Genomic DNA, 24,843 nt, shown 5'->3' with positions numbered 1-24,843 from the left:
TTCAGTTTCCTAAATGGAAACGAGGGCAATTCTGGCAATTCTGAGATCTTCCAAGGGCCAAGCACATTGTGAAAGCAATAAAGAGCTATCAAGCTGGGGGGCACATCGAAAGTTCCCTGAACCCATCTCTACTTTCTAGTGAATATTTCGACCACAAGTGTTACAAAACGGTTTTACTGAGGAAACGTCACTGCATCCAGACAAGCGCATCTCAGGAAGAGCTCATCTGAGTTCTGTGACCCTCTCCTCCAGCACCCTGAAGGCACGTCATGGCCCATCTCACGGACAGCAGCCACAGAGTGTGAGTGTGCCCTGCGTGCTTGCTTTATTTAACTGGACTTGGGGCAGGGACAATATCTAACCTCTTTTTACCTCCCTACATATTTGATGCAATACTTTGAGAGGGAAAGGAACATTCACGTAAGGCTTACTAAATGAATAAGTAAATTGAAATTAAAGCCACAGGCCCCATCACAAAGTTGAGCAGCTGAAGAGGACCAAGATATGAGCAATCAGTATCTCTGAACCCTTTCCTGGCTAGAGTAAACAATCCCACACACAGTGTGCAGCGTTTATTCTTATGGTGGCCAACCAGTAAGGCCTCTTCTTAAAACACACAATCAAAATCTAATCTGAGAATATAACTGCCCCCATTATGCACATTATCAACAGGGACCTAAGTTTTTCTTCCTTCAAAGATCAAACGGTCACTTAAAAATATATGGCCATATACAATGGTATACTACTCAGCATAACAAGGAATGAGTTTTTGCCAGTTGCAATAATATACATGAACTTGGAGGGAATTATGTTAAGTGAAGCTAAGTCCAACAGAGAAAAACACATACTATACGATATCGTTTATATGTGGAATCGACAGGGCAAGGGGATAAAGAGGTACAGACTACTATGTGTAAAATACGTTATAAGGGCATATTGTACAACACAGGGAACATACCTGATGTTTTTAATAATTATAAATGGAACATAAACCGTTAAAAATTGCGAATCACTGCTAAGCAGCTAAAATATTGTACACCAAGTGTACCTCAGTTTTTTAGAAAAAGGGAAGATTATGCTATTTTGTTTTAAATTAAATCATTAAATATTCTTACATATATTATCTATAGATATCATTAAATTGTGCTCTTACATGACTGCGCACATACACATGAACTCACAAACATTATCTACAGATACTTTTACACTGAGGTTGCAGGTTTTTCCGCTTGTGGCTTTATGATCTGGGGTTCTTCAAGGCACTTCTTTTTGGCAACTATCTTCTTTAGAATAATATGTTGTTGTTGTTTAGTTGCTAAGTTGTGTCCGACTTGGCAACCCCAGGGACTGCAGCATGCCAGGCTCTTCTGTTCTCCACTATCTCCCAGAGTTTGCTCAAATACGTGCACAAATTTCTTATTTAAGTCCATGTCAGAAGAAACATCCAGAGTATCTCTAAAAATTCTATATGAAAAAGCTGAGGAGTAAGTTTCCCTGTGACTAAAGGCACCTCTAGATTTGGACCCCAAAACAGATCACTGGCAATGGAGGCAGGGGTGCCAGCTCTCTTAAATACCAAACATAGGTAGAGGAGACTTATTGGCGAGGCCACTTTGCTTTTTCCTGGGTGATACACACACCACAAAACTCTGTATGTAAATATGATAGCGCAGACATTTTCAAAAGTCTCTTTTTAAACACTGGAAACTGTCAAATAACAGGGTAGGCTGTGTGAGCCATCTTGTGTTATCAGTGCTATGACCTGCCCAGTCAGTTACCAAATAGTCTGAGAGAGCTGCAGTAGCCCAGCATAAAGGCTGTGAAAAGCCACACACACAAAAACAAAACCCTTTTTAGAGACTCCTGGCCTAGGTATGGAAATGCAAGCTCGCCCCCTTGAGACAAGAGGAAGAAAACACAGAAAATGACCAAAGCACAGGCAGAATTCAGAAAGATTTTAACCAAAAACAGTCTGACACCGCCCTTACCGAGACCACGAAGAAACAGATACTAACACTGTTGCAAAAATGACTAAGAATGAAAATTGAGCTAATTTCATGTTTGGCCATGTAGTTTTTATTTTTTATTTTTAAAGGGAGTGGTTCCGACTGGGGAGTGTGTGTTAAATGAAGACTGGACTTTCCCAGTAGCCTAACACTCAACATATGGGATTTTAGAGTTGTGCTTGAATGTATTTCTTCTTGAGTGTTTGGCTGCCAGGACCATGGGCATCCTGACAAGAGACTCTGGCTTGCTGAATTAACTCTTCCGTATGGCTAACAAGCTTTTGCAATGATCATTTGGAAAAGGAATTATTATAGAAATACCTCAATGAACAGACAGTCCTTCCTAATTAATCTGGCCATATACGGGAAAGATCCACAGAAGACACGGAGTATGCTGGTTTGAAGCACTAGGGCAGGCAAGCAGGAGTCAGAACTCCTTCCTGGCCTCTGTGGAGCATATCCCCAAGGAGAATGGTCCCAGAGGCTTTCTGTTCTGGACTCAATACTCAGAGTCATCTCTGCACAGCATTCTTTAGGAAATAAACAGCAGGTCTGGAAAGTCTTATCTATTCAGCAAAAGCAAACTCTCCGGACAAATACCATCTTGATGGTACTTAGCTACAGGTGAGCAAATCATAACAAGATCACGAGACTTCTTTTAAAGCAAATGAAAGTAGGTGCTAAAGGAATCAAAGGGATTCCTCCGACTATCACTGAAAGCACGGGAGTATGACACAACGGTTTCAGAATCTTCATGTGTATATCCATCATTCAGGGCTGTTTGTTTAAAACACAAAAAATCAAAGTGAACTGAATTGCCCAGATGTATATCCCCAGGAGGAGTTTTCTGAAAACCACAGTGTAACAGAAACATTACCCGTACAGAAACGAGTTCCAGTCAAGCGTACAGAGTTAACTAGCTCTGAAATGAGGTTAGTTGCTTAACTTTCCAGAAACCATTTTTTTCCTTCCTATTTCAGATAATCTTTCAGGTCCATTCAAATTTCTAAAGATCTCAGAACTAAAACAAGCACCCTGTCTCCCAACTTAAATTAATGCTTGCTGCTACTCCTGAAGCTTTTATAACAATGTTCAAGAAGCAGAATCTGCAGTCTGATTGCCTTAGGAACCACTGTAAGTCACCGGTTACTTCAATGAGTAAAAAGGATACTGGAATATGAAGTTATGAAACTAATAAATAATAAGAATGCTAAGCTGTACTTACTGCGTGTCGAGTTCCAAGTCCTTGATAGATATTAACTCACCAGGGGAAAAAAGGACAGCAAAAGGTAATCTAGAACTGAACTGAACTGAACTGAAAGTGTAACTAGTACTGAATCTTTGGCAATACGTAGCGACAAGCCATGAATATAAAGTGGTGATAAAATGACGAACGGGAATGGACCATTCTGTGTTTAAAACTGGGCCTCTGGAATCAGGACCATGTATCATGTGCTGAGAAACCTGAAGCATTTAACATACATGTGCTTTCTCTGCGGATACACAAGTACTAGTCTTGATGCTGCCCGATTCCTTTATGCATCCTTTATTCCTTACGCAAAACTACGTTCCAGGTTTTCAAGACAGTAGCAAAGCGTTAAGACACACAGATTTTTTCCTGTTTTACATTTGGAAGAGGCTGATTCAGAGAAACAATGAGTCAATGACTGGTTTGTTCCCAAGGGCAATACACAGACTGGGCATGTGTCTGAGAGACCAAATCAAATAATCCTAAACGAATGCCACTCCGCCCTCGACTACCATCACAATCTCAGACTTCAAGCCCAGGCTCCAGAAGGTTAAGGCCAGAAGACAAACAGGCTAAGAAAGTCGAGATACCAAGTCAAAAGACACACTTGGGAGAGACATGAAACTCTCTGCTTCCTCCGTGCGGTTTAGTAACAAGCTCCCCGGCAGGCTGAGACCACTCAGAAGAGAAAAAATTCTACTTGCTTTCTCTTTCTTCTCATCCACTGAGGCACACATATTCTAAAGGCAGGGGCCGACAGATTACCACCACCTGTTTTTGTTTTTGTTTTTTCCCCACCACCCGTTTTTGTACAGCATGTGGGGAAAAAAAAAAAACCACCAAAGAGCAGATTTTTACATTGTTTAGTGATGAAAGAAAAAATTCAAAAAAGAGTATCTCATGACATGAAATCATTTCACAAAATGAAATTCAAAATTCAAAGAAAAGAAAAAAAATTAAAAAAGAAATTCAAATTTCTATGAAGATTTTATCAGAACTGTCAGTCAAATGCTTCTTTACAGGCAGCCTCTGGCTGCTTTCGCATGCAACAGCCAAGGTGATTAGCTGTTACAGAAACTGTACATCCCAGAAACTCTGAAGTATTTATTCTCTGTCCTTTACAAACGAGTTCGCAAACTTCCCTCCAGGAAAAGAACAAGCAGAGTTAGATGGGGAAAAAAGGAGAAAATGCAACACAGGGAAGATGCAAAATGTTGTGTTCACGCTTCCTGCTTTCGATCCATAGCAAGGGAGGGCAGGTCAGAGGTCAGATTTCACGTCCCTGTAAGAACGCTGTGAACGCTAGACCTGAAGATCCTCATGAACTAAAAATGCCATTAAAGTATACTTTCTCTAACTACATGGAGTGGAGGCACACACAAAGCAAAGACATACCCCAGCAACAACAGACAGATTACACGGTTCTCGAATCCTGAGGCTCCTTAGGATAAGCCCACAGCAGAGAGCCTGGGGTAAGAGTTGGGGAGGAAAGCACCCCACTGGGCAGATTCTAGCTTAGAACCAAACTAGAAGCTCCCATTCTAGCAGGCCCTGACCTTGAGCGAGCCAAGGGACTATTCGGGGATCTACCTCTTCTATCTGTAAAATGACGCCTGATGACCAACCAGAGGAGTGTCCTCTCTCTCAACTTCTGAAACTGGAGGGAAGATGAGAAGAGGGAAAGAGACGAGGAAAGGAGTAACTGTCAGTCAGACAGAGGAGGAGACCTATCCAGCGACAGCCCTGGCATCTGGAGGCCGAAAAGAACGACGCAGATGGACTTACTTACAAAACAGGAACAGACTCACGGACTTCGAGAAGGCACTTATGGTTATCAGGGGCAAGGATGGGAGGAAGGGCTAGTTAGGCAGCTAGGGATGGACGTGTACACACTGCTGTATTTAAAATGGATAACCAGCAAGGACCTGCTGTCTAGCACAGGGAACTCTGCTCAATGTTATGTGGCTTCCTGGATGGGAGGGGAATTTGGGGGAGATGGATTCATTTGTATGTTCGGCTGAGTCCCTTCAGTGGTCACCCGAAACTATCACAACACTGTCTGTTTACCAGCTATACCCCCAATACTAAACAAACAAAAACAAACCCAAAACAAAACAGAGTTTTGCTCTCTTCTTTGTAATGGTTAAGATACAGTCAGGACAGAGCTATCCTCACAGGAAAGCACAGGGTCTGCGGCTAAGCCTCAGGCTGTACACAGGACACTAATCACAGGACTTCACGTGGAGGACGAAGAAAGAGAGGTATTTGAATTCAAGGATGTGAGTTTGTTCCTTCCCTTTTTCAGGGGCTTCTGGAAACAAAGACACATGTTACCCATGCAGGGCGTGTTCTCTTTTCTTTCCCCAGGAGCAAAAGCAACATTTGTCTGAATAATGCCTGCTGTACAAGTAGCCACCCAGGCATTAGTCATGAATATTATCGGTAATAAGGGGTGGGTGAGAACAGCCAGCACCTCCCTACCACTGCACTCCAACAAAATGAAGCTTGTTTATCCCACTCCATACACTTGAAACAGTTTGGAAGGGTACCGTTCTGTTTAGCTAACTGGGGTAATTCTATGAAAAATACTTAGCCCTCTGAAGAGCAAAAAAAACACACCCTCAAGTCTAGACAAGGATGGCTGATTCTCTGACTGGCAATGTGATTTACTCCAGTAACTTGATTTTCCAGCCAAAGATGTGCGCAGTTTTGTTTGCTTTTGGTGCTTTTTAAAAAAAGAAAAAGAATCATGGCATCTAGCTTAGACCACTGTTCAACAAGTTTGTAAGTTCTCTTGTTTTACAAGTTAATAGCTTCAAACAAGAACAATAATCAAGACTCTGAAAAAAAAATCATTTTTGAAAACTTACTGAATATGAAATATAGAATTACCACATGAGCCAACACAGTAATTACTAAGCATATAAAAACATATGTCCATACAAACAGACAGTTCGTTAGCAGTTACTATTCACAACTATTCAGCCAAAAAGTAGAAACAATCCAAATATAGAAAAAAATATGGTACATCCATACAATGGGGTACTACTTGGCAATAAAAAGAAATTAAATACTGATCCATGTTATAGCATGGATGAACTTTGAAATAATACACTAAGTGAAAGAAACCAGTTGCTGAAGGCCACACGTTCTGTAACTGCCATCTGTATGACGTTCTGGAAGAGGCAAATCCTTGGAGACAGAAAGGAGGCTGGTGACTACTGACTGAGGCGGGCAGGGGTGAACTGCTAGTGAAGACGGGGTTCTTTCTGGCGTGATGCCAATGTTATAAAGTTGGGCAGTGGGGACGGTTGTGCAACTCTATAAACATGCTAGAAAACTGCCGCACTCTGCACTTGACCTGAATGAGTGAATTGTACGGCTATGTGAATTATGTCTCAATAGAGTTGTTATGAAAATCTAATAAACCTTTTTTTTAATCATTAAAAATGATATACTTTCTATTTTGGTCAGTATTGGGTTTCAAATTAAAATATCATCTTCGCTATCAGTTTCTATAGAGAGAGAGAAGAGTCAGGTTTAATCAGTGTCAGTAGATCCCTTTTTGTGGTAATTCCCATCTTGAGACATGTTAAACCTCATGACAGACTGGAGAGGCTTGTGCTCACAGAGGAAAAACCTTTCTCATTACAGCCTCCAAGGGGTCCCTGCAGGGATCTGAGACATCCATTCTAAAAGGATGCTGTGTGAAAGCTTCACCACACCACGTCCACACCTGTATATTAGGGAACAAGGGAGAAGGGGGAAAACCCTACTGTGAATTTAAGAGCTCCCCCCGGCAGCGCCACAGAGCAGACACAGCAGAGCAGGCTGAACACATTTTGTGCTCGCACAGACTCACCGCCTGGGTCTTCGGGCCTTGTTTCACCTCCGGCGTAGAAGTTCTGTTTCCCAGAGCCACCTCTTCAGAAACTGAACTCTCCCGAGTGTTACTCAGAAAATCCACTTCATCTTCAGCTTTCGTGTCGGGCATTTCTAGGGAGAGCAAGGTGGTTACAAAGTGCATTTGAAAAATTGATTCCCTGGGCCTTTCTGTTTACACAACTTGCTCCAGGTTTCATGCATTTTGTTTGCCTTTTTTTTTTTTGCATTAAACAGCAAGTGTTGTTTGGGAGCTGGCGTCATTTCTGGCTCTGTGCTGAGCCCTGATCACAGGGCTGTGTGGTTTTCTCCAGCCTCTGTGTGGGTTGTAGCTAAGGGAAGATCTTGTTCAATGCCTACTGAACTTCCATTTTCACTATTTCCTTTTCATGATGATTCTGAGTGTGGTGCTTCCTTGCACATGGAAAAGAAAACTTACAAGCTTTAAGGGAACCGATTAACAACTACAGCTAGTAGCCAGTCCATCTTATTATCGTACAGGCAAGACATACTTGCGCACAGCAAGAAGAAAAGAGCCGCTGAGAATGAGATAAAGCCTTTGGGAAGAGTCTTTTAAAAACATACTACACACACTCATCCACCTAAAGTAGCCTGAGTATATTAGATGTTAACTGTTATTTCTTTTCAAACCAAAACACAATTACAAACCAGCAGGCCCTTTTCTTAAAAAGTTTCTCATGTTTTCTTTAGACTGATGCTTAACAGACCAAACGGTAGCGGTTTTGTTCCCTGACCACCATATGGTCAAGCTAATACAGGAAGGAAGTGATAAAATGATGCCTGAGACAAATTTAAGCTTTGACACCTTTTTTTAAAGGGGACTCTAATGGCTGAACAGTCAGAACTCATCTTGATAATCCAAAAACAAATAGAACTATCATTTCGATTTCATCTTGAAAATTTTCTATCATTATTAATCTAGTGACACTACTACTCTGGCAGAGAAAAATGCTCCCTACAACAGAGGGCACAGAGGTTTCTTTCACCAAAGAGTACATTTTATAGTATAGTATATACTCAGTATATAATAATGAAGTATATTAAGATTATATTCTAGGGCTGGGAAGTGGGAGAGAGGCTCAAGATGTAGGGGACGTATGTATACTCACAGTTGATTCAAAAGGCAGAAACCAACATAATATTGCAATTATCCTCCAACTAAAAATAAATCTAAAAAATTGTATTCTAATAGCATACTGTGACATGTATAAAGCTCTACTTTAGATTTAGGAAAGCTACATTACTATAAATGAATACTTGTAAGTTTCCTTTCTTTGCCTTTATTTTTAATTACATGATCTTACTAGCAATTTAAAAAAAAAAAAAAAAAGGCAAATGTTTTGTTGTCCAAAGAACGAAAATCTGTCTTCCATTTCATAATATGTGATTGAGGTTTAAAAAAAAAACTGACAAAGTAATCCCCTTAAATACTCCTTGATTAAAACATTTCTAAGTGAGTAAGACAAGTTTTTGTTTGTTTGTTTGTTTTTTGGTGGGGGTCGGGGGACAGGTGTTGATTTTTATTTCATTTATTTGGAGATATGATTTCTCATAAATCCTTACTATCCTGATGATAATATCCATCACCTGAAAATATGTATCTTGGCAAGCAGCACCCAGTCACAGCAGTAAACAGAGATTACTGGGACTTGCAGGGTGCTGGCAGCCCCCCCAGGACTGGCCTGACTCCGTCATGCAATACTAACTTCCCAAAGCACGGCAGGCAATGCTCTTGATATGTACCGGGCCGCGTCCCTTCATTCGAATTGAAGGTATGTGATTCCCTCCTCTTGATTTCTATTTGGCTCTGCTGACAGCAGTATGTAATAAAAACAGAGGCCAATGCTATGTGGGCCCTTCCAAACCAGCAGTTACACTGATGTCTGCCCACTTACAAAGCAGTAGGGTTAAATTCATAAGTGGAATGTAAACTTCCTAGAAAATACCCTTTGGTCTGAGATCACACTTGGGTGCTTTTTCTCTGGGGCAACGTGACCAGGGACTTTCCCCAGTCCTGGCTATTTTCTGAAAAAAGCACCCACTGCTTCATCACTGGTTACTTCTCCCTGTCCTTGGAGGCCATTAGCATGGAGCACACATGACTCCTTGAGGCGTCAGGAATAACCCTCCCACACACATCCACCCACTCCAAACCCACAGACGCTGTTAAAACTTGATTTCTGTCTCATTTCCCTTCCTACAGCCTTAAAATCTCAGACCCAATTCCTCAGCATCCTTAATATATTTGTGTACTACTAAAAACCAAAGTCTGAAACTCTTCTTGGTATCTACCTTTTCTCAGAGGGTACTCTGGAGACAACCTGACTTAGTCTGTAACTTACTTGGGTTAAATTCTGACTACTGAGCCGGAAAGAGAAATAATTCCAGCCCATGTGGCCAAAGACGCAGCACCCAAATGAAAAGAACATAGCTGGGCATCAGCTTACAGCCACTCCCATTCTTCTGAAATGTCAACCTGCCAGGGCCCCCAAAATAGACCTGTTGTTGTGCTTTATTTTAAAAATTAAAGACCTTCTTATTTAAATCCTGAGATTGACAGTGACAGAAATTTGTTCATGGCTAACAATCCAAGATATTAAGAAAACAAAAAGCCTGAAGCCACCAAAACTACTACTATGGGTTTCTTAAATGCCTCAACTGGTAAAACAGATTATAAATGGTTAAAAATCCTTTATCAGGAAAAATGGCCACTGTGTTTAAACGGCTCTTTTTCCAAAGCAACTTCTTTCCTTCTTCTGTTCGTTCATTTCTCTTCCTGCCCTACCCCCGCAACTCTTAACACATAGCTACAGTAAAGGGGTTTTTCAAAATTTAGAAGGAACTGCAAAAACAATCAAACGATAAAAACAAAACAGGCTTCTTACCTATGAGAGTCTGGGGGCGAGCATGGAGATAGGTCCTCTATCTCTGGGAAGAGGTGGTGGTCTCAAAGTGTGAACTCAACTGACCTTGAACGATGTCAAGAGTCAAAACCCAGTCCGACTTCAGTTTAAGCCTCAGCCTCAACCCCCAATAAGAAGTTCTATGCGGCTGGTCTCTTTCCACCGAGCACAAGTGGCTTCTCTTTGCTCTCTCTGGACACGGTTACCCGCAGACGGAACGGGGCTGCTGCTGTGTGAGCAATCTGCTTGCTGCAGCTGCTTCACGGAGATAAGCAGACACAACGTCTGCCCTGTGACAGCGCGGCAGACCAGGCTCGGGCGGAAATCCTGTATCCTAGGTCCTGCGCGGCGCGGGGTCCCCAGTTCCCAGACGGCTGGCTGCCCAAGAGCCACCGGCAATGGGACAGGAGGCCTGCTCCTCGGGAAGGAAAAGTAGGGCGTTCCCTTCCCCCCAGCCTCCACCAATGACCTAATGCCACCATGTGGGATGCTGGGCCATCGGCTTAGAAAGATACTGCCAGCTGTTCTGAAACCACCCTGACTCTAAATGTGCTCAGGACACGGACTAGGATGGTGGGCAAAGAAAGGGAGTTTCAGGTGTGTAAATAAAACACACTTTGTCGACACTGTGTGTCACAGTTCTCGAGAAAAAGGACTAAGACACGTGACTCAAAACATCTGCTCCATTCCTTTATCATTTTGGAGCACCTGGGATCTCGGAACTGTTTTCCAGGTTAGGAAACTTGCAGCTGCTCCAATGGGACAGACAGAGCATTCGTAGGTTCTGAGCTATCAAGCCAGGGCTCTGGAATACAGGAAGCAAAATCTGTCCCAGTCTGACATGACGTGTCTCTCCGGATGGTGTTGACTGGTAGCCTGGCAACCAACCCAGTGAACAGACCCAGTGAACACACAGCCTCCAAACAGCAGTGACACTTGTATTTTTACCAGCACATCCCAGAGACTCTGAAGGGAGTCTATCCCTCAAACGGTTGCTTGTGTACTCTGTGTGGCTTACCTGTCTCTGGTGCAGGTCCCTGGACAGGCAGAATAATCTCTGGCTCCTCGCTTCCAGCAAAGCACTGCTCAAGGCTCCCAGAGGCTTCTCTGCCACCACTGTCCACGGGCGGGGTCTCCACAGGCTGCAGGGGGCTCGTCTCCCCGGCGGAAGCACGTGCTGTGGGCTCCGTCCCAGGGACCGCACTAGGAGGCCTGGGCAGTGACCCGTGTGCGGGAGCCCCCTCTGTCATCAGTGCTCCGGAGGCCTTGACTTGCTCTATGATGGAATCCACAATGCGGCTGGCAGCCTCCTCGATGGAGTCGGCACCCTCGGGCCGATGCAGGGCTTTGGTGGAGACAGTGCAAGGCAGAGCGGGGGCACCCCTTGCCTCACCTGAGGGCCCTGTCTCTGGGGGGCGTTCTCCACCCGCAGGCTGAGGAGGGTCGCGATGCGCCTGACTGTCCCCCTGGGCCTCCTGCAGGCCAACAGAGCCACAGTCTGCTCCCTCCAGCTTCTTCTCCCCACGCGGAGGCGCCACCAGCTCCGGGGGCGCAGCACCCTGGGGGTCAGTCACGCCTGCGGCTGGTGAAGCTCCAGGCAAACCCAGGATCATATTCTCCTCCAGGCAGGATGAGGCGTCTGGGGCATTGTGAGATACATCCTTTGTCCTGGCCCCGAGGGCTTCTTGTAGACCACGGACCCGGGCACCGTCCAGCACTGCATCTCCACTCACCTCACACCCAGCGCTCTTCCCCAGGGACGGGGTGTTTTCCACCTCAACATCCGGAGCCGAGGAAGCTGGACTGCAGTTCGGCGCCTCAGACCCACCTGCTAACAGACTTGGCGCTGGAGCTGAGCTGCTCGGCTCTGCACCTGGGGTGTCCTGGCTGGAGCCTGCAGCCAGACCGGCTCCTGGTGGCACCAGGCTCTGTGCGGCCCCACCTCCCGTCGGCCGGGAGGCTGCTGGGGCCACTTCCTTGTTGGGTTTAGCTTCTGCATGAAGACGGGCCAAGGGTGTGCCCAGGGAGTTGCCGGGCTGCAGCGCTCTGTCCTCTGCCCCAGCTGCTGTGCCGGGCTCTTCGGGGACCCCTGGGGCCTCTGGCACAGCAGGCGGTGGTCTGCACTCTTCCTGCGATGCTTCTGAGCAGAGAGTGCCATCCTCAGTGGTGGGACAGGTCCGGGCTTTGCCCTCGCCTCCTGGGCCCTCAGGAACCACCTGAGTTCTTCCTCCTTCAGTCGCAGTGGCCTGACCCCCAGGAAGCAGGGTGGAGGCGGTGGCCCCCTCGATGGCCGGGGCTTCGGGGCCCGCTGAGGGGGTGGGGCACTCCTGCGCCCCAGTGAGTCCTCCAGGGCCGGTGTTCCCCATGCCGGGTGGTGGGTCTAGGGCCACGGGGAGTGGGCCCGGGCCCGCCGCGCCGCCTTCTGGAGGCTGCTCCTCCGGACGTCTCGCGTCTCCGTCAGGCCCATCTCCACCACCTGTGTGTGGTTGGAGGGCTGCTCTTCCCTTTTCACTCTGGGAGGGGACGAGCGAGAGTGCGTCATCTTTGGTTACTGATTCACTGCCGGGACCGCCTGCCAGAGAGACAGTCCCGCCTGGTGTCACAGCCGGGCACGACACCCCTTCTTTCTCAGCCTTGGGGGGAGCGGCCTGCGGGTGTGGAACCCCCTCAGCCGGATCTGCTGACGAGCGCTCCGCTTTCAGATCTTCTTCTTGGCTTTCTTTATCTGAAACTTGGAGAGGAGAAGCACCCACACGTTCTGGGGTGTCTGGGGTGTTCTGGGTGGAGTTGGCCAGCGGGCCGCTCGGGCAGCTGGCAGTGGGCGGGCGCCGTGTGCCGAGCTGTTCTGTGGTCATGCTCTCAGGCTGGGGGGCCGTGTCGTCACGGTGTTCTGCAAGCGACACGCCACTAGACGTCCCTGTGCTTGGCTGACACCCAGGGGCTGTGCAAAGTTTATCACTCCCAGCTGTGCAGCAGATGGGTGATTCGCTGTCTTGGCTGTGAACACTAGATGACTCCGCTTCTGATTTTGGGGTAGGCGTCACATCTTTGTGAGGCCCGGACAAGGTTAAATCAGAGGGCGACCCTGGTGCACACACGCTGGCTAAGGGAGTGTTGGGTCGGAGCCCTTCTGAAACCTCGTTGCCTGCAGCAGCTGGAATTAACTGAGGGTTCTGGGCTCCTGAAGTGTGAGCACTCTCTGTACAGCTTTTAGAAATTTCGGTTGCTGCAGTTTGGTCAATGGCAGCTTTGCCATTACTAATTGCAAGGATCGATTCTGCAGGTCTGTTAGCATCCAGGGGACTGGCGGTCAAGACACCGTCTGGAAGGCTGGCTCCATCCACAGGCTCGTCTGTGACTTTCCCGGCAGAGGCTCCAGCCGTGCGGATACTGGGGTCCTCAAACTGCCTCTTCATACTCTCTTCCACTTCAGGCGTGTTCCCCCTGATGGCAGCACTGGGGTGCATGAGGTGTTCCCTTTCTCCTGTAGCCTCGGGGGCACTGGCACCTGCTGGGGAAGCGACCACCAGCCTGCCTCCAGGGCAGGCCTGGGCCAGGGCCCCGTGCAGGACGCTGCCTGTGGACCCCACGTCGGGGGCCACCGCCAAAGACGTAGTTTCTTCATCTCTGACTCCACAGGACGGAGGGCCTTCTGGGTCCTCTCCTCTGCCATTGGGCACGCTCGGAACGCAGCTGTCGGGAGCAGGCGCCGCCCCAGGGTCTGTGACAGGTGCTGGCCCCACCTCACCTCCTGTTCTCGCCACACCTGTGCTCTTCTTCCTGCAGGAAGGGTCTGTATCCTCCTCCTCGGCCACACCGGACACATCACAGGAGCTCTCAGTCTGCCCCACGGTGCTCCCCCGGCAGCGCTGACAGCTCTCAGCAGCTTCAGGAGAGGCAAGCTGCTTGCTGGCTGTGGGCTCTGACGCTCGGGGAAGAAAGTGACCATCTGCATCCTGGTCACGGGGGGGACCTGAAGGTTCCTGTGCTGTCACCGCTGAGGGCATAAGACTGTCCATCTGCTTGAGGCTTGTTTTCTAGGAGAAAATAGAAGATGTTTTTTAAAAAACTGACCATGAGAAAAGATGTCACTGACATCTGTAAGCGAAAATTCTGTGGGAGACAAGTCACTAGCATTCTAGCCCTTCTAAAGTCACAGGATGAGCCAACCTAAATAAATGCCAATAAACGCTCCCTCGGCCCTGACCTCAGTTTCCTGATAGCTGCATAATCACTAGAATGATAAAGATGCCAAGAAAATACAATATGGCTATTTTCTATATTATCAACTTATTTTAGAAAGGAGATTAAAACTGAGCCTTAAGAAACCTTATTTTAAAAAAGCACAGTTGAAAAAGCTACCTTTTATAGGGCCTTTAGAGGGGCAGAGGCAGCTTCCTTCCTGCCTTGTATATACAAGTAAAAACAAATCCTGACCAGTCTGGTAAACTCTCTCTTTAATCACAAGGAACAGACACAAGCTCCCATGCCCGGAATTCTTACCTAAGAGTTACACAGCATCCCTCAATCTCCAAAACAGGCTCTGTTCAATCTAGGTTAACTATTTTAGTTATGGGGCTATAATAATTTCAAAAGAGTGGCATGATTAAATTCTTTCTTTCGCTTCTGATAAAGAGTTCCTCTGTTCCTCTACTACTCAATATTAAACAAATAACATATCAAACGAGCAAGAGGGAATTTTTCATTATTCTCAGATGGTACTGTGCTTTGAGGATATTTTATAGGTCATCTCAAAAATAGGTCTTTGCAACTTGAGAAACAGACATAGCCAACTATATGGGAATGGTTAGAACAATCGTGGTTAATAATCTGGTGTAGAACACTATGCTGTCACATATTCCAAACGTTAACAGTGAAGACTACAGTGAAATCGGAAAAAGATATTTTTAATGTTTTAGAAAATAAATAAAAGTTAATCTAAAGTTAAAATTATGTAAAAACCACAAGCACATGTTAGATGAAGCTTAGGAAGAGAATGGAGAGAAACAAAACACGTCTGATCGTTAGAGAGGGTTTACCTCTGTTTCAAAGTTTCAGGAGCCCTTAGAATGACACTGTTTTTTGAATCCGTGGTTTTCTCTCCTTATTTATTTTTCGGCCGCACTGCACAGCCTGCAGGATTCCCGGCTTCCTGATCACAGACTGAAGCCGGGCCACAGCTGAGAAAGCCTGAAATTCTGACCACTAAGCCACGAGGGAGCTCCCAGAACTATTTTCTGAAACGCCTGGTTCGCTCCTCACTCATCGTTTGCTCTGTTAGGATAATCTCTCGCACACACCATGTGCCGCCGTCTCACTCCTCCAGCCACTCGGCCCCTGTGCCTCCAGCCCTGGATCATCACCTGCTCCTGTCTGGGCGCTGGGTCGCATGTGAAAGTTCACATGTCCAAGTGTAAAACACGTCAAGCTCACTCAGATCCTTCTAATAAGACAGTACGAGAAAAACAGGTTTGCACTGAACTGCTGTGCTACACTTCTTTAAGAGAACTCAAAATCGCTTGCTTCCTTCCTCCTGAGATGGTGACCAACTCCAAAGAATTATGAAAATGGGTCACTGAATTTAACAAAGGGTGAACATGACAGAATGGGGATTTGGAGGAAAAAAGTGGTATGGCTTGAAAGATTTTAGATGCTCCTAACACATGTATCTTCTCACAGTTCTAATTTCTCATGGTTTCTAGGAAACTATTTCCACATCTTGTGGGTAGCTTTGGCATCTGGAAACTGCTGTTTCTGAATGGACTACCATTCACCCAGTAGAAGAGCTCTAAAGAAAACCTGAGTTTTCAGCCATCTCCACAGAGCAAAATAAAATGACACCTAGTTTGGAATAAACACAACCCGGAGAGGCACAGGCAAGTGCGTCTACAACCCTGCCATGAAGTGTCCTGGCCCGCCGGTCTCTGAAATAAGGTCTGCTCCCAGAGAAGACTCTGGCAGTGAGCTGACCCCAGATGACCTTAAATGAAATTACTGCCAAGATTTTTCCAAATCAAATCAACTCTGAAATAAAATGGGTGGAAAAATTATCTAAACTTAGCCTTTCAGATGTTATGGCCAAGAGAGATGGATCCACATGACGTGTATATTATCCATAATAAATGCCACCAGGGAGTCTGTAATGTTTTTATGTCTGGCAACAACTTTATCTTGAAGGCTTGAGTGGATTATAAAAATCTTTATTTTTTTTAGTGATCTTTTTATGCACAACTATCAATTTAAATATAGCAACGTGGTCATCACTCATTGAAAGAGTTGAGGAAAGACTGTTTCTTAGGAAATTTGGTTCCTGTTCTTTAGCAACAATCTCAGAAACAGTTTAGCTCATTTTGTTTTATAAAGTTAAACCAACAAATTTACAGTGTTAAACAAATTTCCTTTTAAGCCAGAAAATGCTAGCTCTAGCTGTTGCTGGGTTCTCTGTCAGCAATGTGTGTGTGTGTGTGTGTGTGTCTCTTAATTATTTTAAAAGCCTGGCAAAACCCAATGAAGAATTTTCCCAGTCTCCTCTTGTTACTACCCCAGTGCTAAGCTCTATCGCTATAAATGCTGACTTCGAATGCAGCTAAAACTGCTCCACAGGTTTCACGATCTCTGAGGGACGCACGGCTATGTTCTAATTATGGCAAAGCTCACTGGGAGAAGGGGTGAGGGTACCAAAGACTCAAAATGGAAATTTTCTTCCTCACCATTAGCTGCTGTTGGATGTTCATAAGTTTAAAAATATGTCCAGTGCAACTGTCTCCAGGTAGTGGGGGCTCCTGGTGTGGTTCAGACTCGGAGGTTAGCATATAGACGTCCAGCTCTCGGTGATGCCTCACAGAACAGTCTCCGTAAGGGATTTCATAGGACAAACTGCTCCAGGAGTCTGGTTCTCCAGCATCCTCCCTGGAAAGAAGCAAATGCTGGTTAAGGGATACATATGCATGTGTGTGCTCAGTCACTCAGCTGTGTCTGAGTCTTTGCAATCCCAGAGACTATAGCCTGCCAGGCTCCTCTGTCCATGGAGTTCGCCAGGCAAGAATACTGGAGTGGGTTGCCCTTTTCTTCTCCAGGGGATCTTCTAGACCCAGGGATTGAACCCACATCTCTTAGGTCTCCTGCGCTGGCAGGTGGGTTCTTCACTATTAGCGCCATGTGGGAAATTCCAATACATATGTATATTCTCTATATAAAACACGTGAATACACTGTAATATATATATAAATATATAAAAACATACTAATATAATATACACATATAGTCAGCCTCTCAGGCATAGGTTAAATTCTCTAACTCTTATGTAAACTTTCTAACCTCACTGCTCTTTGGGGCTCTGCTCCAGAAAGTTGGTTTGCACAGTTCCCAGGTAATTCAGACACATAACTTCAAAAGAAGTCACAAATGGGCTAAATGGAAAATGCAGGATTCCTTCCTAAGGATGTTCTTTGATCAAGATAAAGAGAAGACTGGGATCCTGAGAGAGTTAATATTATGCTCACAAACAAACAATGAGGAACAATGTAAGGAGAATGGTTTTCCTCTGGTTTTCCAAAAAAGAAAAAAAGCAAGTCTTCCTAAGCATTTGTCTTAAAATGGGTTACAGCATATGTTAATTGTGGTCAATTTTACTTAGAAGGGAAGAAATTAATCGCTCCAATCTATGCAAAGTCAGTCCAATTTTTGTTAAAAACAAGTGGAGGATGTATCCTCAAAATTCTCAAAGTCAAAACTATATAGAGAAAAATACTATGTCTTATCATACTATACTTGTCAATATAATTATCAAATCCTATTTTGAATAAAGCAGTTGGTTCCAATAACATAAATTAAAACTTTTTAAATTTAAAAGATGACCAACTCAGCTCAACTCAAATCACTGCAGATAAATCAATATTCAAATAAAGCCGAAAAAGGAATAGGTAAGACAAAAGGCATTTCTGGGATAGACCTCAAAACACGAAATCTCTTTACATGATTCTAATAAACCAGTATGTTGACAAAAGTGTCCCAGAGATTCTGGAAGAAGGCAGAGAGTGGTGCTGGGGATCACTATCATGTTTTAAACAGGAAGAAACAAACGAATTAAGACATGTCACTACTGACAAACATGAGAGGGAAACATTACTTCAACTGTCAATCCAGTGTTTCGTCCACTAAATCATACCTGTCCGTCCTTAACAATTCACCAGGGAATACGTGGAATTTGAAAACTAAAACCATGTTACAGTAGAAAATCTGTAACAAACTGGAGAGCCATATACTGGCTGAAGGTGACAATTAAGGCTGTTCCAGAAGAAAACTATTACAATTTCCATACTCAAGCAAGACTCCTAGCAGTTGCTTAAAATATGCCATGCTAAATATCTTACACATTTACCAAGTAAGAGTGTTAGTACGTCCAACTCTTTGAGACTCCAAGGACTGTAGCCCGCATAGCTCCTCTGTCTGTGGGATTTTCCAGGTGATAATACTGAGGTGGGTTGTCATGCCCTTCTCCAGGGGAACCTTCCCGACCCGGGGATCGAACCTGTGTCTCTTGCGTCTCCTGTATTGGCAGGCAGGGTCTTCACCACTGCACCACCCAGGCTGAGGTGACAGTGTCACTAGCCCTGTGTAACTCAGGCCTGACGGGCATACCTGCTTACTCAGATTACCACATACAGCCTTGCTCCGATCAGGAAAAAAAAATCCTTGAAAACACAACTTAACTTATACAGTGCCATACGGTGTGAATCAAACACACAGCAAGCCAAGAGGGGGCTGCTGGCCAAGGCAGAGGCAATTAAACAGCGATACAGTCCATTCCTGGCAAAACGGCATTATCTACCAACCATGCCACTGTTAATTCTCAAACTGCTTCTTTTGTAGTAAGGAAACCCTGGGACATTCCCTGCTGGAACCACAGTCTGCTTGCCTCCCACCTCTCCCACGCTCTCCTGCCAGAGAAGCGCACACCGGCTGCCATCAGCGCTAACCCTACCATCTCCCAGTTCATCAGCCACGCGGACTGCTGCTGCTTTCGCACCCACCTGGAAACCAAGTACTAGTAAGTGCAATTACCCTCCCACTGGCTTCCATGAATATGTGCTGCTGTGGACACTCTTCAAGCTCGCCTAGCCTGTCCATCTGGGTCAACCCCACCACCCAGCAAGTATTTACATGCCAGTACTCTCTGGGCCGGTCAACCGACCCCAAATCCTTGTCCCGCCTGTGGGAGTCTGTGGACTTAGCAAGGGAGATAGGAGCAATCAAGATAAAACACCCAGTGTTCTGGAGACAGCAGGGGTGGTGGAAAAAATGAAGCAGAGATGGGTTTGCAGTTTTAAATGTGGTGGGTCAGGGAGAACCTCAGTGAAGCGACCCTGAGGCCAACACATTTCCTGCTCTGCACTCGGCACTGTACGAAGCCTTTACTGGATCCATAAATAAAATCCAGCAAGGCTCCATGAAGGTGTGCTACAGCATTAAGGACAAATGTTACTAAGAAGTGGACACGACCTAACCAAGCCACTAACTAGAGGGCCATCTGATTAATTAAAGAAAATATCTGCACCTGTGTGCTAGCCTTATAAGGGAAAGCCACTCAGTTGCGACTCTTTGCAACCCCACAGACTGTAGCCCGTCAGGCTCCTCTGTCCAGGGAATTTTCCAGGCAAGAATACTTGGGTAGCCATTTCCTCCTCCAGGGGATCTTTCCAACCCAGGGATCAAACCCATGACTCCTGAGTCTCTCCTGCATTGGCAGGTGGATTCTTTGTACCACTGAGCCACTAGGGAAGCCCTACAGACTACTCTGTAGTCATTAACTATAACTCAAGTAACAGTTCAGTAACACTAAAATCTATATTCAGCAAAATAAAAAAGGCAAAAAGCGTTGAGTATAAACAGTGAAGTGCACAAATTAAAACAGTGTTACAGTGGTTGGGTCATAGGTTTATTTCTTCTCCGGGATTTTTGTTTTACTTTTTCTTTCCTTTTTACTTTTGGCTGCGCTGGGTCTTTGTTGCTTTTGCATGGGCTTCCTGTAGCCGCGGTGCACAGGTTTCTCGTGGTGGTGTCTCCTGTTGCAGAGCACAGGCTCTAGGCGCAAAAACGACTCCAGCAGTCAGGGCCCCTGGGCTCCAGGGCGACGATCAGTAGCTACGGCATGCGGGCTTAGCTGCCCTGTGGCCTGTGGGATCTTCCCAGATGAAGAACTGAACTTGCGCCTCCTGGGCCCATGGACTCTTATCCAGTGAGTCACTAGGGACGCCCTCCCCTCTGGGATCTTAGCTAATGTTGTAAGTAATTTCTTACAGCCCCGACTCGGCCAGGCCTCACTGCTGCTCTGGATCTCTTACTCTCGCGCGTTAACCCGTCCCCACAGGGGTTACCAAAATGTTCTGTAATTCCCTCAAAGACCCAACACTGGCCTCATCTACTTCATCCTCAGGTGATCTTCTCTCTCTTCAGAGTGAGAAGTTCAAGGCCATGAACTAACATGAACTAAGTCCGCATCAAACACGTCTGCTCAGCTCTTCTAACTTCAGGGCACCTCTCTCAACGGTGGGTTTGCCCTGGTCCCCTATCAACTGCCCTCTGGTAACCAATTCAGGCATCGCCCCCTGGATGCCCGTAGCTTCCCACCTGTTCCTGGAGCAGTTCCTTCCCTATCTGCCTGCAAGTGCCATGAACACCCCAGCAGACAACGGAGCAGAGGAGAGAAAGCAGCAAAGTGGGTGTGCCAGCAGCAGTCTCGACCCCACTGCACCAGCCCCCAGGGAACATCTGACACTGTCTGCAGGTGTTTCTCACTGTCCCCCCGGGGCTGCGGCGGCTGCCCTCCGAGGCACGGGACCACGCCCTATGGTACAACACAGAGTCATCAGGCCCCAAACTACCAGTAATGCTGGCGTTGAGAATCACCGCTGTAACCCCTCTAATCTGCACACAACGCCCACCGCCATTCCTTCCCTTCTGCCTCCCCACTGGCCCTTGAAACAATTAAAGGCTTTGCCATTTGGAGCCTGTTCTCTCCCTTGGCGGCTCGCCTGGTGGCACAGTGGTAAAGAATCCACCTGCCAAGTGCAGAAGATGCTCGTTCGATCCTTGAGTTGGGAAGATCCACCGGAGGAGGAAGTGGCAACGTACTGCCTGGAACATTCCGTGGGCAGAGGAGCCTGGTGGGCTACAGTCAGCTGATGCTGCATCGCTTCAGTCGTGTCCGACTCTGTGCGACCCCACAGATGGCAGCCCACCAGGCTCCCCTGTCCCTGGGATCCTCCATGCAAGAACACTGGAGTGGGTTGCCATTTCCTTCTCCAATGCGTGAAAGTGAAAAGTGAAAGCGAAGTCGCTCAGTCGTGCCCAACTCTTCGTGACCCCATGGACTGCAGCCTACCAGGTCCTCCGTCCATGGGATTTTCCAGGCAAGAGTCGAGCTACAGTCTATGGGGTCGCAAAAAAGCCCGGCAGACTCAAACACCACCACCATCGCCTCCCCTATGGCTTCTAAGACTTCTCTGTCGTGGGTCTCCATTGACAAAATAAACCCCCAAATCCAGTGGCTTTTTCCCCACTGAGTCTGGGTTTCATAGAATCTAAAAATGGTGACCTGATTCTTCTTTTAAAAACTTTTTCTCACTTGATGCCCTTAAGAACCCTCCTATTCATCCACTGTTTTCTCTGGCTTTTTCTTTCTCTTCTCACACCTTAGTTGAACACATGTCAACTTCCTGAACTTGGGCTTCTACTAAATGGCAGGCACTTTGCTAGACGCCAGGGCTACCAGGATAAGCATGATACCTTTCTCAAAGATAAACAAATACCGTTCTAAGGTCAAACATGGGATTCCTGTCCGGTGACCACAATGTGGCATATGCTGTTACTGCCACCTCCGTGGAAACAAAAAGCAGAAAGAATTCTCATGGGGGTTTTACCCCTGTGTGGCATATTATGCCCTAAATACATTTAATTGACTTTACAATGCTGTTACTTGTAATAATAACATCATTTTAATGTATTACTAAGGAGGAAAATAATGGTTTTGAGTTTAATTAGGACACAAGCTAGAAAAATACATATTTCAACAGAGATTAACAGAGAGTATAAACACAGTCACTGTTGCTGTAAATACTGGTAGGGGTGGTACGAACAGTTCAAATAAACAAACGGTCCCCACGTCATCTGCTTAACTTCATGTGGACACTGGCCTGGGAGCCCCTAGTCTTCAACACACGGGCAGCAGACGCACATGAAAAAGGCCAGCTCAGAGGCTTGAGAAAAACTGCAACAAGTCACCCGAGACACTGGTTTTCCCACTTCTATGTAGTTGAAGAATTTCAAACAGAAACACATGCAGAAACGGAGCTGCTCTACCCACGGGGCCAAGAGCGGGCAGGAAAGGCAGAGCCCAGGCCTCCCCGGCCGCTGTCCTGCTGAGTTGGGCTGGAGGCTCCCTCCCCACGCTCTCAGTTCTGAGGGACAGGCTTTCTTCCCAGTTTAAGTTCACTTCCCTTGTTCACAGACTAACTACTCCCTGTTCTCCTGATTAGAAGCCCTCTCTATGCCTATTGTTGGTAATTGACTTGACCATTGGTTTGCACTGACATTTTGGCCACGGAGAAGTGGGTGTGTGTGTCTGAAACCCCACGGACTGTAGCCTGCCACACTCCTCTGTCCATGGGATTCCCCAGCAAGAATACTGAAGTGGGTTGCTGTTTCCTTCTCCAGGGGGACCTTCCTGACCCAGGGATGGAACCCGAGTCTCCTTCGTCTCCTGCGCTGGCAGGTGGGATTCTGCAGCGCTGAGTCAGTCACCCGACCCTTGGCCTTGTATTTCTGCCGTGAAGAAGGATACGCCTGGGTATCTAAAATTTACCTCAGAAACACACATCAGGATGTTATGCCATCAAGTCTGGCAGGACAAGAAGGCACACCCGCAAATTCATTAGAATTTCTGGTTATTTCAGCTGGTGGATTAAGAGGCGCCAGAGCCTCAGATGAGGCTTTGAGAGGAAAAATAAACAAATAAATAAAAATGAGAGAAAGAAGATCTGTAGATGAAGGCGTGTAAACGCTGCAGGGAGAGGGGAGCACGACGGATCTCCACGACCTCTCCGTTTTCATCCCGTGAGGACACCACCACCGCGAGCCAAGCAAAGGGCGCTTGCTACCAGTGGCGTCAGGGGCACAGTGCAGGCGGTACTTCCTTACGACAGCGTCACAGGCTACTGTGGGTCTCGGAGAACCTCTCGTTGGGTTACACTCAACCACGCCCCAGAACAGACTTCAAGATATAAAGGACTGACGCCGTGAATATGGGAAACTTTCAAGCATCCTGTTAATATATTGTTTTCAAACCATTCTTGGGCACCCTGAGTTTTATCTGGAGAGTCCAGCTCGACTCCCAGAGCGGTCTCCCACCTCTAAGAGCTGAAAGATCTCTCGTGTTGTCCTACAACTTCTCCACTCCTTGTAACCGCTAAGGAAGGCCAGGACCTCCCGTCTTCTGACTGGCCGGGTCGCACTGCCCTGTTCCATCTCCCGACACATGGCCCGTACTCCAATACTTGTTGGGATTTCACTCCAGGGCAGAAGAGTAGGGATATACTTCGTAAACAAATGGTTTGGGATCACTAAGAACGCACTCTTTCTGAAGGGACAGATAAATCATTGCTTCAAAGGATAAAATGCTATTCATCTATTGGTGTGTGTATGCTAAGATGCTTCAGTCATGTCCAACTCTTTGTGAACCCATGGACTGCAGCCAGCGAGGCTCCTCTGTCTGTGGGATTTCCCAGGCAAGAATTCTGGACTGGGTGGCCGTGTCATCTTCCAGGGGATCTTCGCGATCCAGGGATCAAACCCACATCTTCACTGGCAGGTGGATTCTTTACCGCTGAGCTACCGGGGAAGCCCCAGAATGTATGCATTAAGTACTCACTGAATACTGGACCCTGTTTCCTTCCACAAGCAATGGGAAGAAACTTTACTGCTAAATTATTCAACAATATATCAAATGCTGAGCTGTGTTTACATACATCACCTGATTTATTCTTCTACCTGCCCTGTGAGGGAAGACTGGCAGCTGAGGAAACTAGCACCATAAGGAATTTAATAAGGTGCCTAACAGTCAGCTAAGCGGAACTGGGGCTGACACTCTAAACCACCACAGGAAACTGCCTCTGCTGCCTAGTTTGCAACAGTGAATCAGGCTAAGTATTTTTTAACATATGGACTTTGAGGGCTTAGCTTTGGAGAGATGTGAGTTCTGGATTACTATACATTATGACACAGAGTACAGTGTGTGCTCCGTGACTCTTGTGGACATTTTTCTCTGTCGCTTTCACTCTTGAGGGGCGCCTTGGGTTCTCTTACTCCATGGTTCCATGACTTGTAGAATATTGTGTTCCTCTATGGTCAAAGTTCTCCAATTTCTAGCTTCACTGCTTTCAAGATCCTGAAAAATGGTTTTTAACATCCTACCATGATACTAGTTGTGTATACATCAAGACCTAATACATCCCCAAGATAAGTGAAAAAAAAAAATAATAATAAGTTCACACTAGATTAACATCTAAGTATCTACTGATGTGATCAAGCTACAGATACTTCATTGTTGATTCTTCTTAATCAGATTTAAGCCACCAACCTAATTCAACAAACTCTCAGGAATTAATTTTCAGATGCAATGTTAAGCAAAGTTCTTAATCTTAACTGCATTTCAGAATTACCTGGAGAGCTTTTAAAAATCCTAATGTCTAGTTCACACCTCACGCTAATACAATAAAAGTCTCAA

The 24,843-nt window shown here is 46.1% G+C and overlaps 1 protein-coding gene across 1 annotated transcript in view; it reads right to left on the bottom strand.

The window, feature by feature from the left end:
- Positions 1-24,843, bottom strand: part of AKAP13 (A-kinase anchoring protein 13) — a 318,409-nt gene that overhangs the window by 130,754 nt on the left and 162,812 nt on the right. Inside the window, exons 6-8 of the mRNA XM_052660082.1 lie at positions 16,772-16,970; positions 11,080-14,098; positions 7,118-7,251 (exon numbers count right to left, since the gene is read on the bottom strand). Of these exons, the coding sequence (XP_052516042.1) occupies positions 7,118-7,251; positions 11,080-14,098; positions 16,772-16,970 (3,352 nt within the window). The remainder of the gene's footprint in view (positions 1-7,117; positions 7,252-11,079; positions 14,099-16,771; positions 16,971-24,843) is intronic.

This window comes from Budorcas taxicolor, chromosome 21 (genome assembly GCF_023091745.1).
Source record: "Budorcas taxicolor isolate Tak-1 chromosome 21, Takin1.1, whole genome shotgun sequence".
Classification (NCBI taxonomy): Eukaryota; Metazoa; Chordata; class Mammalia; order Artiodactyla; family Bovidae; genus Budorcas; species Budorcas taxicolor.
This window is presented reverse-complemented; position numbering and strand designations above follow the sequence as displayed.